The sequence below is a fragment of the Phlebotomus papatasi genome, chromosome 1 (assembly GCF_024763615.1).
Source record: "Phlebotomus papatasi isolate M1 chromosome 1, Ppap_2.1, whole genome shotgun sequence".
NCBI lineage: Eukaryota > Metazoa > Arthropoda > Insecta > Diptera > Psychodidae > Phlebotomus > Phlebotomus papatasi.
This window is the reverse complement of record NC_077222.1, coordinates 64,386,181-64,399,455: the sequence shown is the minus strand read 5'-3', so window position 1 is coordinate 64,399,455 and position 13,275 is coordinate 64,386,181. Positions and strand designations below refer to the sequence as shown.

The following is a 13,275-nucleotide window of genomic DNA, read 5'->3' as shown; positions in this document are numbered from 1 at the left end:
ACCAAATATTAAGAGAGAGAGTGTCAAAAATGTGGTCGAACATTGGAAAATTGATAAAAAAATTTCTTTGGCCAGAGATGAATTAGGGGTAATGTCTCTCACAAAAATTCTTTTATTTTTTTTTAATAGTAAATTAACTTTTCTTCTTAATTCGCTAAATTCTTAATTTGCTTCAACTCAGCTTAAGTGTATGTTCAATTTAAGTGAAAGATTTAGTGGAAGATGCAATTAAAAAATCTCAGGTTAGATAGAATTGATATCCCTTTCTTCAAATTGAAATTTTAATGAAGGAATAATGAATAAGGAATAAATATAATTTGAGTTAATGACGAAAAGACTAGGTATTTATAACATTTTGACAAAATTTTCTCTTACAGATTTCCAAGTAATGTGAAGATAAGAGAAATGTGGGCAAGTCGGCTAAAGCTCCCAGCTTCACTTGTAAACCCGAGCAAAGTCGTGTGCAGCCTCCACTTCAGACCAGAAGATGTTACATGGAAAAGTATCTCCAAAACAAAGCGTTCCAAATACGCCCGGTCTTTGGCAATGGACGCCCTTCCAATGGTAAGTCGTACTTTTTTTTAATTGCAAAAACGAGTATTACGGACTTGCTTTTAATAGGAAATAAAAGCTAATATCACTGGTTTATCATGTGAAGGCTCTAAATTCAAGATATCAACATTAAATAAGTTCAGATCCTAACAATTACCTCGAAAACTTAGTTTAAAAAAAAGTTGTATTTTGGGGTGTTCAAGAAAAAGAAGGGAGAGATGGATCACCCCAAATTTTAATAAAATATTTTGTTTTATTGCATTAATTAGAAGAAAAATGAATAATTCTTATCTTATCTTAATTTATAGATAATAGATGCTATACCACAAAAGTAATTTCGCATTATTTACCGTTTACCGGTTCTTAACCGATTTGAACGAATTCATAAATCACTCAAAAGATCCCCCAAAACAGTTTTAAAAGTAATAGAATTGATTTTCAGATAAAATTCAGTTATCGGTTATGAACCGGTTCAGAACCGATTGGAACCGATTCAGTTTTGTCGGAAATTCCAAGACTTTTCCAACGACCCCAAACATGAACCCATTCGCCTGATAAATACGCTCTCTAGAGACTTTTTAACTTTTGACCTTGAGAAGCTGTTATTAGGAATGATTTAACGGGATTTTCGGATATGGACGAGATGTCCGCCTGGGTAATCTCTAAAACAACTAAAAATGGAGAAAATCACACGACGCGTTTTCGAGCAATCCCAAAAAATATGGTTTTGGAGGGAAAGGGGAGGGGTGGGAGAAATTGAGGGGCATGCTAACGATCCTTGGGTCGACTTATGGGACGGTTCCCCGAAGGTCCCAAGTCGCTATCTCTAACCGTTTAGCCTCTAGAGCTGATGACAGACGGACAAACAGCGTGACGACATTTCTCAGAAATCATCTGAAACGTGAAGGTTTGTTAAGAAAAGTGGTTTCCGGGGGGTGGAAGGTGGAAATCTTGGGGGGGGGGGTGAAAAAATCGAGGGATTATATATTCTGCTCTCTCCATATAGTTCGAGCAGTAAAAAACAACAATTTAAACATTTACTTAATTTATTCTTAATTGTTTAAACTAGATATTGGATTAAAACGGGAGGTTTCCGGACACTCATTGTTTTGTTTTTCACTTAAACTCGTTTTTTAGGCTATGTTTTCTCTGTCAATACCACTGGTCAGTTGCCTTTTTCATGTTTTTTCCGCATGATTATAACATAAAAACGAAATATAATTCGAAGTCCTGAGCAAAGTTGAGAAGTCGTTCATACCTAAATAACTCTTTAATTTCAGAGAAAAATAAACAGAGTGTTGTCAAAGAATTGTGCCGATTGTCCCTCAAAAATTTGTTCTAACTCTCCCTCATTTTGAAATATACGTATTCTTACGGAGAAATAAAATTTATTGTCCATTTTTCAGACACCCAAAAAATTCAATTTCTATTTTCTCTTACAAGTTTAAAAAGAAAGCTGTAATTGGGGTGTTTTCTTTAGAATGTTGAAGGGCATAAATAGACTAAAGGAGGTGTCGATAGTGTGCAGGATATAAGCAGGAGGCAAAGTGGTCCATCTCTCCCACTGTCCCATCTCTCCTCGAATAATTATATTAACTAAAACAATAAGTTGAAAGACTTGTATAGAGGTTAAGATTGTCAATGTAATACCTTTTGCAATAAGACAGCTTAAAATATTTTTTTTGTATAGGACTTGACGGAGAGACATGAGAATATTGATGTCCCTGAAACATCAAAAGATGTTCAGATGATAAACAACGACATGGAAATGTCCATCCCGCTAGCTGGACCCAATATTGCTCACAACACTAACTTCAATAAAATAGAGGAGTTAGAAGAAAATTTGATGGTTCAAAATCTTCAAAAAAGTATCGGTAATGAACCAGAATCCCGCACCCTAGAGCTAGAGTCCCAGATGTTAGTCATCAGCGACTATGATGATAATGATTCGGAAATTGAATGGTTGCTTGACCCTGATGACGACATTTCTGGCGAATGCAGAGTGGACCGAGATTTGCAAATGGCGCCCACAGTCACAGAGCCCCAATCATCACACTCAGAGGCTGTAATTACGACATTAAAAGATGAAATACAAAAGTTGCAAGAGCAAGTGATGGTTTTGAAGAAAAAGAATCAGGCTCTTAATATGAAGATAAGACGACGCGATGAAAAAATCGCCAAATTGCAATCGTCTTCCTGCAAATCCACTGTGAACCCTGCCATTATATGTGAGCGTTGCAAGACATCCTTCTCTCTGGAATCCCTTAGTGGAGTTATCCGCCAAATTGTTGAGCGCATCTTGGCAAGAGGGGAGAGGGAATTCTTCAACGAAAAATATGAAGAAGAATTGAAATTCTTTGCCGTGCAGTTGCACTTCATATCTCCCAAAGCGTACAGATTTTTAAGGAGTGAGCTGGAGAATATTCTGCCTAGCGAAATCACCATTTTGAGGTGGCTGAAGGTCGTAGATTGCCAACCTGGATTCTCGGACGAAGCCCTTACATCCCTTCAGAACTACATGGCTAACCAAAATCGACTTGTGTGGTGCCAGTTGCTTTTTGACGAAATGTACATCCATCGCCATATCGACATCATCGGCGGTAAGGTGTATGGATTTGCATTTCTAGGAAATGCCTGCGAAGGGAATGGTGAAGCCATGATAAATGATGGTGATAATGGCGAGGCGACTCAGGTGCTGGTCTTTATGTTAGTGTCCGTTGACATGCAATGGAAGATCCCAATAGGATACTTCCCGATTAACAAAATGGCAGCACCTGAAAAATCACAGCTCATTTATGAAGCCATAAGTCTATCCGAGAAAACCGGTGTTAAAGTATTGGGCGTCACTTTTGACGGTGCTCCAGTAAACCTGAGTGCAATAAAGAAGCTAGGTTGCGATCTTGGGAAAGACGACGGCGATTGTTACACCATCAACCATGGAGTTGGTTGTACTACGAGAGAAATATTCGTGCATCCGGACCCGTGTCACATGGTAAAGTTGATTCGCACTCATTTTGCCAATCACCAGCTTGTGGACGGGAATGGACAAGAAATTAAGTTCGAGTATGTCCGACTCCTGCATGAATATCAACAGAGTAGTGGTGCCGGCATTCGCCTTAAAGGCAATAAGCTGACAGACAGTCACGTCGCGTTTTCCCAAAACGCAATGAATGTGCAATTAGCTACACAGGTGCTCAGTAAATCAGTCGCAGATGGGATTGATTATTGCAGGGTTGAACTGCGTTTGACTAAGTTTGAAGGCAGTGAAGCCACCTCAAAATTTCTGCGAATTTGCAATGGAGCATTCGACGTTCTCAATACGCAGAACTGCACGCACAAAGGGTAAAATTTTATTTTCACTTAAATATTTTTTTATTTACTCAGGGGAGAAATGATAACTTTGTCTCTCTAATATTGTCATGTGCTCTAAATTTCCCTTCAAACTCCAGAGATGTCAATAAATCAATGGCGATAATTTATCGACACTAATGGCTTCGGCACACCTTTTAGATCAAGAAAATTTCATGAAGTCGAATTTCGGAACCCTTTCTTTCTCATATGTTTTGCATATGCCTAACTGATTCTCTCGCACTCTTCTTCTTCTCTTAAACATCACTCCAAATTCAATTTAGCTCAATCGAATTTGGTATGCGAAAAAATGAGACAGTCATATGCAAAATATGTGAGAAAGAAATGGTTTTGAATTTCGACTTCATGAAATTTTCCTGATCTAAAAGGTGTGCCGAAGCCATAACGACAAAATAGTACAAATTTAAATTTCGATCGCTAATAATCGTCACTTGACACTAGCGATGCATCGCCTGGGGACAGTTATCAGTTCACCTGAGGTTGTCATTAGTGTTTATTAGATTCTATATTATTTGACTGTTTGAAAACTACTATATATGAAGTTTTTCCTAAAAATCATTGACAGGTTCAAGGCACCTATCGTGGATGAGAATTGTGAAGAAATCACAAAATTTTGTGAAGAAGCAGTTTCATACTTCACAGATCTGCACGTCCGGATCCACGATAAAGCACGAGAAACACAGAAGTTGCAGCCAATCTCGGATTCTCAAATAAAGACTGGGTTTATCGGATTGAGGGCTTGCTTGAGAAATCTCCCGGCTATCAGCATAAAAATGAGGGAATTTACCCAGGGAGGGTTTCTCACATACCCGCTACTCCAGGACCACCTTGAATTCTTCTTTGGAGAAATACGAACTAAGCTTGGCTGCAACACGAACCCCACGATCTACCAATTTCGCGCCATCCTGAAGCGGCTTTTGACATGTGTGCAGATGGGAAATCTGCTGGATAACACCAACTGTAAAGCACAGTCAGGAGTTATCCCAACTCTGCATGTTAAGGCCGTGATGAAGGTATGCACTTGTTTTAATGATTCAACTTTCTATGAAATATTTGTTTTGTTTTTTCTACCTAATCAGGAAGGCAATATGTTGTATGTATGTCTAATTAAGTCTTTATCGCTGATTTTATTAATTATAAGCTCTTATTGTATACTACCCATGTTCATAGATGAATAAATACTAGTGAACGAAGAGAATATAATTCATCAGCCCCTCGCGGTGTACTGAAAATTGACATTTTACTTCTGTAAAGTGCGTGGCCTCAGCCGTTTGATTTTCTTTTCTTTCTTTCCTCATAATGCATTCTTTAAATTTTTCTCATATCACAAGTTTTACTAGGTTAGTACACTTATCTGTATATAGAGATATTATTTTGGAACAATAAAGCATTCCTTCAATCAAACCGTTTCCGTTAAAATGATATTCAAACCATTTCTTTTAAGTTGCTATCACATGCCATATCAATCTTTTATATATTATTTACATTTAATACAACCTGAAGCAATTTGGTCCTATAGCCTGTTTTGTACTGAAATATCCGTAATCAAATTAATTAAAAATTTTCTTTTAACGCGGAATAGGTTGAGCAGAATGGTCATTCTGAGCCAAACGATGTCGATCTAGAACCCATTGCTGAACCATCCGATGAAGACGTCTTTGACGAAGAGATGTTCGCAGTTAATCTCACTGCAGATATGTTGGCATCCAAAGTAAGATTGGATTGTGAAATTTGTGTCAGTTATCGTGAAGCGAATCCTTCATTCGTCACAAAGTTCCTCGAAGATGTATGTGCTTTGGGAAACAAATATTTTTGCCAAAGAGTGAAGCAAATTGGCCAAGCCCATTTCCTGAAGACATACAAGGAGGAAGCTTGTGTCACCTACATAACAACCAGATTCAAAAACTATCCCACTGAACAAAATCTGACACATTTCATGGAACAGGACACACACTTTCTCACATTTCTTGATCCTGCTGCAAAGTTATTCGCAGAGAAAAGGGTGCGGGAAGAGCTGCGATTTTTCAACTCTAAAATATCTGAGCGCCAGAAGTATCACAGGCTCACTCACTTCAAAGGATTTTAAGTAGGAAAGATGTGTGTGATGATGAAAATGATTAGTGTCACTTTTTTGAGGAAAACGCATAGGCGGAAATACTTGATTGTGATGTTTTCACTCCTCGCATGTCACGATTAAGAGCTTTTTTTTTGGATTAAATGGTAGCATGTGGTGAGAACGAATTTTACACTACAACTTACGGTGCAAGATATCCTAGTGATACTTGATACTGAGAATTTTTTTTTTGGGAAAAAGACCGACCACAGAAAATATTGAGGAAAAGTAGTGAAAGTGCTCCTAACGAGATGTAGTAATTGCTGAAGCCCTAAAGACTTTCTTTTTCAAAGTCTTGCGAATAATTCAGAAACAATGTGGAATTCTTCATGGAGACTGTCAGTGCTACCGTGATTACTACACCCGCTGGTGCGAAGACTGCAGAAGATCTCTGAAGCTTCTTCAGCAAGAAGAAGGATGCACCTAGCCTATCTGCAAGGGATCCGGTTTGATATAGGGCACTTGCACAATTCTCGATGACGGCTGACGTGTCTGGGCATATGGGATGCAGCACATCAGGTTGGAGGTTGATTGATAGTAAGATCGGGATGGGGTAAATAGTTAGGACTGGGATGGATGGGCTTTTCTAGAGCTGTCAATGTGGAAAAGTGCCATTGAGAATCTAAAACGATCGCAGCTGATATAATCTGTGAGATGCTCTTCCTGATGAGGAATAGTTGTTGTACCGAGCGAAAGTTGACGAATTGACGCCTACAATCTTGAGGAAGTACTTTAACGGATGATTGTTGGAGAATCTGAAAATTTCTGGCCAATCAGGTTAAGTCGCAAAGTATTCAGGATATGCAGACGACCGAGTGGCCTGGCTCGAAGATAGGTGTGCATACAAAGAAGGCCAGACTCTTTCTGATGAACGTTCAGGACTTGGATAAGAGTATTGAGAAGACCAAAGGTATCCAGGGAAAGCAGAAGTTGGCAAGTAAGATCAGTATTTTTTTTCATTAGTTCCTTTTTTTATACCTACTTACATTTCCTCCTCAAATACTAAGATTTTATTATTATTTTTTTTTGATTATGTTAATATTAACGTAAATGGTGTCTCGAATAAACGAGACAAGATAAATGATGATTGATTGATATTTTGTGCAGATTGTTGATATGATATAACACAAAAAAATTAAACCCTATTAATATTCCAATCTTGTAGTTAATGCTAATTTGTGTTATGAAACAATCATGAGATAGAGCTAGTTATTCTCCCCTCAGAATACTTAAGCCGAGCAGTATTTATTATGTATTCTTATTCTGTGTGATAATGAAAATATCGATTGTGAAAAGAACCAAAAACTTATATACATATCCATTGGATGATGCTTTGAAATATACTAATCTATGATGGAGTGTTTCCGCCATTTATATATAGTTATTTTTTTTATTTTTGGAAATATTATTTTTGTAAAAGAAAAATAATATTTCCAAAAATTAATTGATAAAAAATGTTGTACCCCTAATTACAACCCTGTCAAAGCGCCATCTCTGAGCAAACACTAGTATCTTATGGGTACTTGAAAATTAACGGAAAATTTTGAAAAGAAGCATAACCAATATTTACGATGCAACTTCCAGGTGAAGGGGGGGTGCTGAACACACATGCATACATAACCTCAAAATGATTTTAAAGGTAACCGTCGATAACTCGTCCGGATTACGGCGATCCGGATTAGAGAGCGGGCACTGTATAGAACAAAAAGTAACAAAAAAGCGAAGCAATTTCTGATGTCTCACGACGAAAAGAAACGTCATTATCATGTCTCGCAGCTTTTTGTTTGCGTTGGTCAAACGATTTGCAGTCTTTTGTGTGTGTGTTTTTTTTTTCTAAAATAGCTTGAAAAGCACTTTTCTCGTTTTCTCACTTTTCTCGCAGAGAAAACGGTGTTTTACAAAGGTGTAGATGAATAATTTTCTGTAAAAATATGTCCTCTAGGTATTTTTTCAAATTTACGGAAGCCCGTAATGAAGCGAATCAAAATATGATAATACCCAATGTCTGGTACTATTTGCCCCAGCATTTTTGAGAAGTCACAAAATTACCTTTTAGAAATTGGCTCGATAAACGTATTTCCTTACAAAATACACGAAAATTACTTTCACAAAGTTGTAGAGCGGTAAATTTCCTATAAAACTGCACTAATTAGAAATTTTTGAAGCGCTCGAGCAGCTTGTAAAAAAATAAAATATCCGTTTTGTGACTTTTTGCCCCAGTCTCCCCTATTCTATTTCAATACAGTAATTCAAGAGATACAATTGAATTTGAAATAAAAATTAGATTTCGGATTATACCAGTTTTATTACCAGTTTATAACGGATTAAAACCGGTTCAGATTTGTAAGTAATTCTAAAATCTTTCCAACAAATCCAAATATGATGCCATTTGGTTGGAAAATACGTCTTCTAGGGCCCTTTGACATTGAAAATCCGTTATTAGGAATGATTCAACGGTATTTTCGTAAACGCACGAAATATTTTATTGTATTGTATTGTACCTGTGAGGTCTTGGGTTCTAAGCTGAACAGCAACAGAAAAAGATTTCTCATGCCTTATCGGCTTTGAATTTGTCTAGTGAATGAATGAATAGTAATGTCAATGATACATACTAGCCAATTTCATCCATTTCGACTGCCGAGAACAGTTTACTCGACGCGATTCTTTACCCCCAAAATTCAATTCACAATCGAATTTTCACGCATTCCGAGTTGCAAGCACCCCGAGTTGCACGCATTTCGAGGTCACCTCTAAAGAATCTCAGCTACCATAAGCTTATCTGGGCTTATCACTGGTTTTTAAAAGTGTACCTCGAGATTTGGTACATCAGGAGGAGACTTTTTTTCATTTAGTAGGAGACTTCTTCCTTATCACAATAAGAATTTCCTTATTTTATTACAGCAGGAATATAATAGACAGCTCCAGCATTATTAAAAAATCAGTAATGAGCACCATGGATTGGACAGACTTATAGTGGTCCAAATCGTCCATTATTCAGAAAGTTTTGAAACCAGTATGGATTTTCCAATGATCAGTTTGAGAACGATTTTAACAATTAATATGTTCTTTCAGAATATTTTAGAAATGTAACCCCATACTTGGTACATCAGTATGATACTTTTGCATTTTAATAGGAGACTTTTTCATTATTACAACAAGAATTTGCTTATTAGGTGTGATTCCTTCTAATCACACCTATTGTAATCCTCGGATTTTCTCAAAGTGCTCCGATCGAGCTGAAATTCACAGGGTATATGTTTTGAATATCCCTGATGCCAAAAATCATAAGCCGGCAATTTCGGGTCCGGCTGCCGTCCGGCCGTCCGTAGTACGCAATATCTCTGGTTTGGATAGAGATATCTTCATAAATTTTTTTTAAATATATCTACGCGCTCGTACGATTTCTGTGCTATTAGTTTTTTGAAAAACCGGTTCTAAACCGGTTAAAAATCACGTTTTGTAGTTTATCTCGATATATATAGCACTCTCTCACTCTCCCTCTCTACATAGTGAGTCTATATTCGAAGATTTGTAAGGTGATGGCATATACAATTCACGATCCGCGATGTCTTTCGCGGATTTTTGCGGGGCACGAATTTTTTGCAGAGTTTCGCGGGTCGCGTATTTTTTCACGAATTTTCGCGGGGCGCGAAGTTTTTCGCGGATTTTCGCGGGGCGCGATTTTCTCGGGTCGCTGACAGAGATTCCCAATGAATGTAAATTTTGAGGCCTCTATCAGTCATAGTTTCCGAGATAATCGACTTTAAAGATTTTCAGTGACTTTAGGGCAGAATCACATTGACAGTAAAATGGTCACCGTCACCGTCAAAGCCCTAACCGTATTTCGTTGATTTACGCATTTTTATTGCAATTCTTACGCAAATTTTCCATTACGATATTACCTTGTCTCATACTCGGTGGCACTAGGTGAAAATAGTATAAGAAAATTGAATAAATAAAGCGAAAATGCGATAAACGGTAAGCAATAAGAAAAACTGTAGGATTTTTTTGCTACAGTTTTTCGTACAGTTTTTTTGCTCACCATTTATCGCATTTTCGTTTTATTTCTTCAATTTTCTTATATTATTTTCACCTAGTGCCACCGAGTATGAGATAATGCAACACGTTAATTGAGAATTTGCGTAAAAATTACAATGAAAATGCGTAAATCAACGAAATACGGTGAGGGCTTTGACGGTGACGCTGAGCATTTTACTGTCAATGTGATTCTGCCCTTAATGCATTTCTCATCCAATTTTCTTCATTAATAACGATAATATGTTACATACAGTTTAATAATTAAACGAAATTTGTATTATTTATGTATAAATATCGTTCGAGTTTGCCACAATCCAAATTTGCAATGAAGGAATCGCACCTCTATAAGCTGATCTAGCCTTATCACTGGCTTTTTTAGATTTTGATTTAATTCTAATTCTCTTAGCCATTATCCTGGAAAATTATTTTAATTCCGAATTAAGTAACAAGGATTTCCAGCTAATTCAAAAAATTAAAAAAAAAACTAAATTTTCTGTCGATAAAAATTGTGCAATGTTTTGTAATCTAATCTTTCGAAATGCCTTCCCTTATCTCTTTTGGCAAATTATTCAGAAATTTAGATAGCAAATAGAGTTAATAAAAATATAACGCTTACCATTTTCAACTGAGACATTCTCCGGACTCCCTTCTGTCTTTCCCGTGGACGCACTTTCGGTGACTGGAAAGAGGAATCTTCTGTCTGTTTTCAGATGAAAATTCCTCAGATTCCTCAGAGCATTGCTAAATTGAATTTTGGCAACATTGAGCAGTTGCTCTCCCAAGAGTTCGGTACTGCTTCTATCACAGGCTATCGCATCGCCTCCACTCGGATGATCCTCGGAAATCTCTGCCGGAGACAATTGTGATGCTTCTGGATCCGTGATGCTATCGTCAGGAACAGTGTCCTCGTGCTTAAAACTCAAATCCAGGGGTGTATTGGATGAATCTGATGCACAAAGACACTCCTCCTTATCAGTCTCTGGGCCATTTTCTGTTGGTTCACCTGAGTTTTCTTCACCTAAACTACTTTTCTTACAGCTACAAGTCTTATTGTATTCTACACTAGTTACTGCTTCTGAGTCTTTTGTCTCAATCTCTTTTTTAATCTCTGGGCTATTGGGCCTGGAATCTTCCACTTTCACATCACCAGGTTCAATTTTAACTACAACTTCCTCCATTGAGTTTTTTTCACTGGAAAGATCAAGGGCACTCTGGGAATCATCCCAGGATTCTTCTTTTTTTCCATCCTCAAAGGAGACTTCGCTGCATTCTAGCTCATTCTGGGACTTTAGCATCGGCTGACTGACTGTATGAAGTTCCAATGGACTGAGGAGACTGGCATGAGCAAAGATGGGATCTTTCAGTCTCTTGTACTCTGGCACCATGATATTGAGATGCTTCATCACCAATCTCATCACTTCATCGCACTTCCCATTGATTTTCAGTGCTGCCACATTATCCTTTGGCGTCCACTGAAGATTCACAATGTACAGCTTTGGTCGTTTCTTCGCCGGTCTATCCATTGCCCAGAGCCAGGAATACTTTTTCAGAACCTTGAGACTGGAGCCCAGGCATAGAATCACATCGGCCTTCTCTGACTGTGCACATGCTCCTGCCCAATTCAGTGGCCACCGCAGACTGCCACGTTCCCCAAAATGCACAATTGTGTCCACCAGGGGCTTCCCGCAGATATGACACCGTCTCATGGTTTTGTGATTGTACCTCGCTGTAAGTTCCGTCGTATCAAACAGCCTCCAGTACTCCACATTGGGCTTACACTGTTTGCAAGCCTCAATGTACATATTCCCATGGACTTCCGACAACGAATTCCTGGGCAGACCGCTCCTCAAATGAAGTCCATCGCAATTCTGTGACACCACAAACCTCAGCATCTTCCGCCTATGCAACTCATACAGCGCCATATGGGTGAATGTTGGCTCAGCAAGGGACAAATCATGCTTCCCAATATCCTTCCCCTGCGCCAAAAGTGTCCAAATCCCATTGCTTCCCCGATAATCCGGAATCCTAGCCGACGTACTTATCCCAGCTCCTGTGTAGCAGATCAAATGACGTGCCCTAGTGATGGCCTCTGCCAACTTTCTAGCCTTCGTCTCGATGACATCCGTCGGATCTTCCTTCTCCTGGATACGCTCCTTGTACAGCTGCACCTTCTCCCGTCGCTGCGAAATCTCCTTGACAGCCTCCGTACATGACTCCAGCAATCGAGTTTCCTCCGCCGTTCGCAGTGTTTCACACTTTCGCAAAATCTTGGAGACCTGCAACACGGAGAAAAGTGTAAATAAAAGCCCCCAAACATAACCTCACAATGCCCTTGTTCACACCTTTCGCAGCGAATCTCTCTTCTTCTTCTTCTCACACTCCTCCTGCGGCTGAGCCGCCTTCCGCCTGGTCAGATAGTTGTCCTGAACATAAGGTTTTCCTTCGAATTTCCCCATTTTCCGCAATCAAACAAATTCCTTCCACCATTGCACTTTTGACCAAAAAGCTCCCCCACAATTAATTAGTCTCCTAACACTTGAATTCACCCAAAATGCTGGGCTTTTTTCTCAACGCCAACTACAACTTTAGGTAGTCATCCTAGTTTGGGTCACAGACATTGCAATTATTTTAGGGATTTACGTATTTTTATCGAGAATAATTGGGAAAATTTACGAGTTTTTTGTCACCTCTTATTGGATCTTTATTTGTGTGCGTGTGGCCGCTTTTTTGACAATATCACTGACGCATGTCCCAGTAAATTGTGTGTCGGACGAACTGTCCATGGGACAGTCGTAGGATAAATCTCTAGTGACGTGTTTCGTCAGTTAAATCAGCATTCGTCGTACTTCATTTTTGCGATTTTGAGATATACACTAGATCACGGCATTATGCACATTTCCGGGACCGAAAAAACGCGCGAAATGGCATTAACTCTTTCCGGACCGCAGCATATGCTGCAAGCCAATTTCACAATTTTTAATCAAAAATATCTAAGCTCAGGAATTAATTGAAGTCCTACAAAAAATATCTTACATTTGGACATCCTTATAGCTTGTAATCATCCACAAGAATCGGATTTTTATCAGTTCTGAATAATTAAAAAACATTGTTTTTGATAGAAGATGCATATGCTTCTTTGGGTACTACAGTCCCAAAAGAGACGAAAGATTTAACTCTTTCCGGACCGCAGCATATGCTGCAAA

The 13,275-nt window shown here is 38.5% G+C and overlaps 1 protein-coding gene across 2 annotated transcripts in view; it reads right to left on the bottom strand.

Moving 5' to 3' along the window:
- The window catches only part of LOC129799991 (NAD-dependent protein deacetylase Sirt7), a 31,340-nt gene extending 18,536 nt beyond the window's left edge, over nucleotides 1-12,804 (bottom strand). Inside the window, exons 1-2 of one of the 2 annotated variants that reach the window (XR_008751570.1) lie at nucleotides 12,415-12,798; nucleotides 10,689-12,348 (exon numbers count right to left, since the gene is read on the bottom strand). Coding sequence is in view for 1 of the 2 variants with exons in the window: in XM_055844330.1 (XP_055700305.1) it covers nucleotides 10,689-12,348; nucleotides 12,415-12,528 (1,774 nt within the window). In the remaining variant the exon portion in view is untranslated. Of the gene's footprint in view, nucleotides 1-10,688; nucleotides 12,349-12,414 lie in introns of both variants that reach the window. The other variant, XM_055844330.1, reaches the window with a different exon arrangement.
- Between the last annotated feature and the right edge of the window lie 471 nt (nucleotides 12,805-13,275).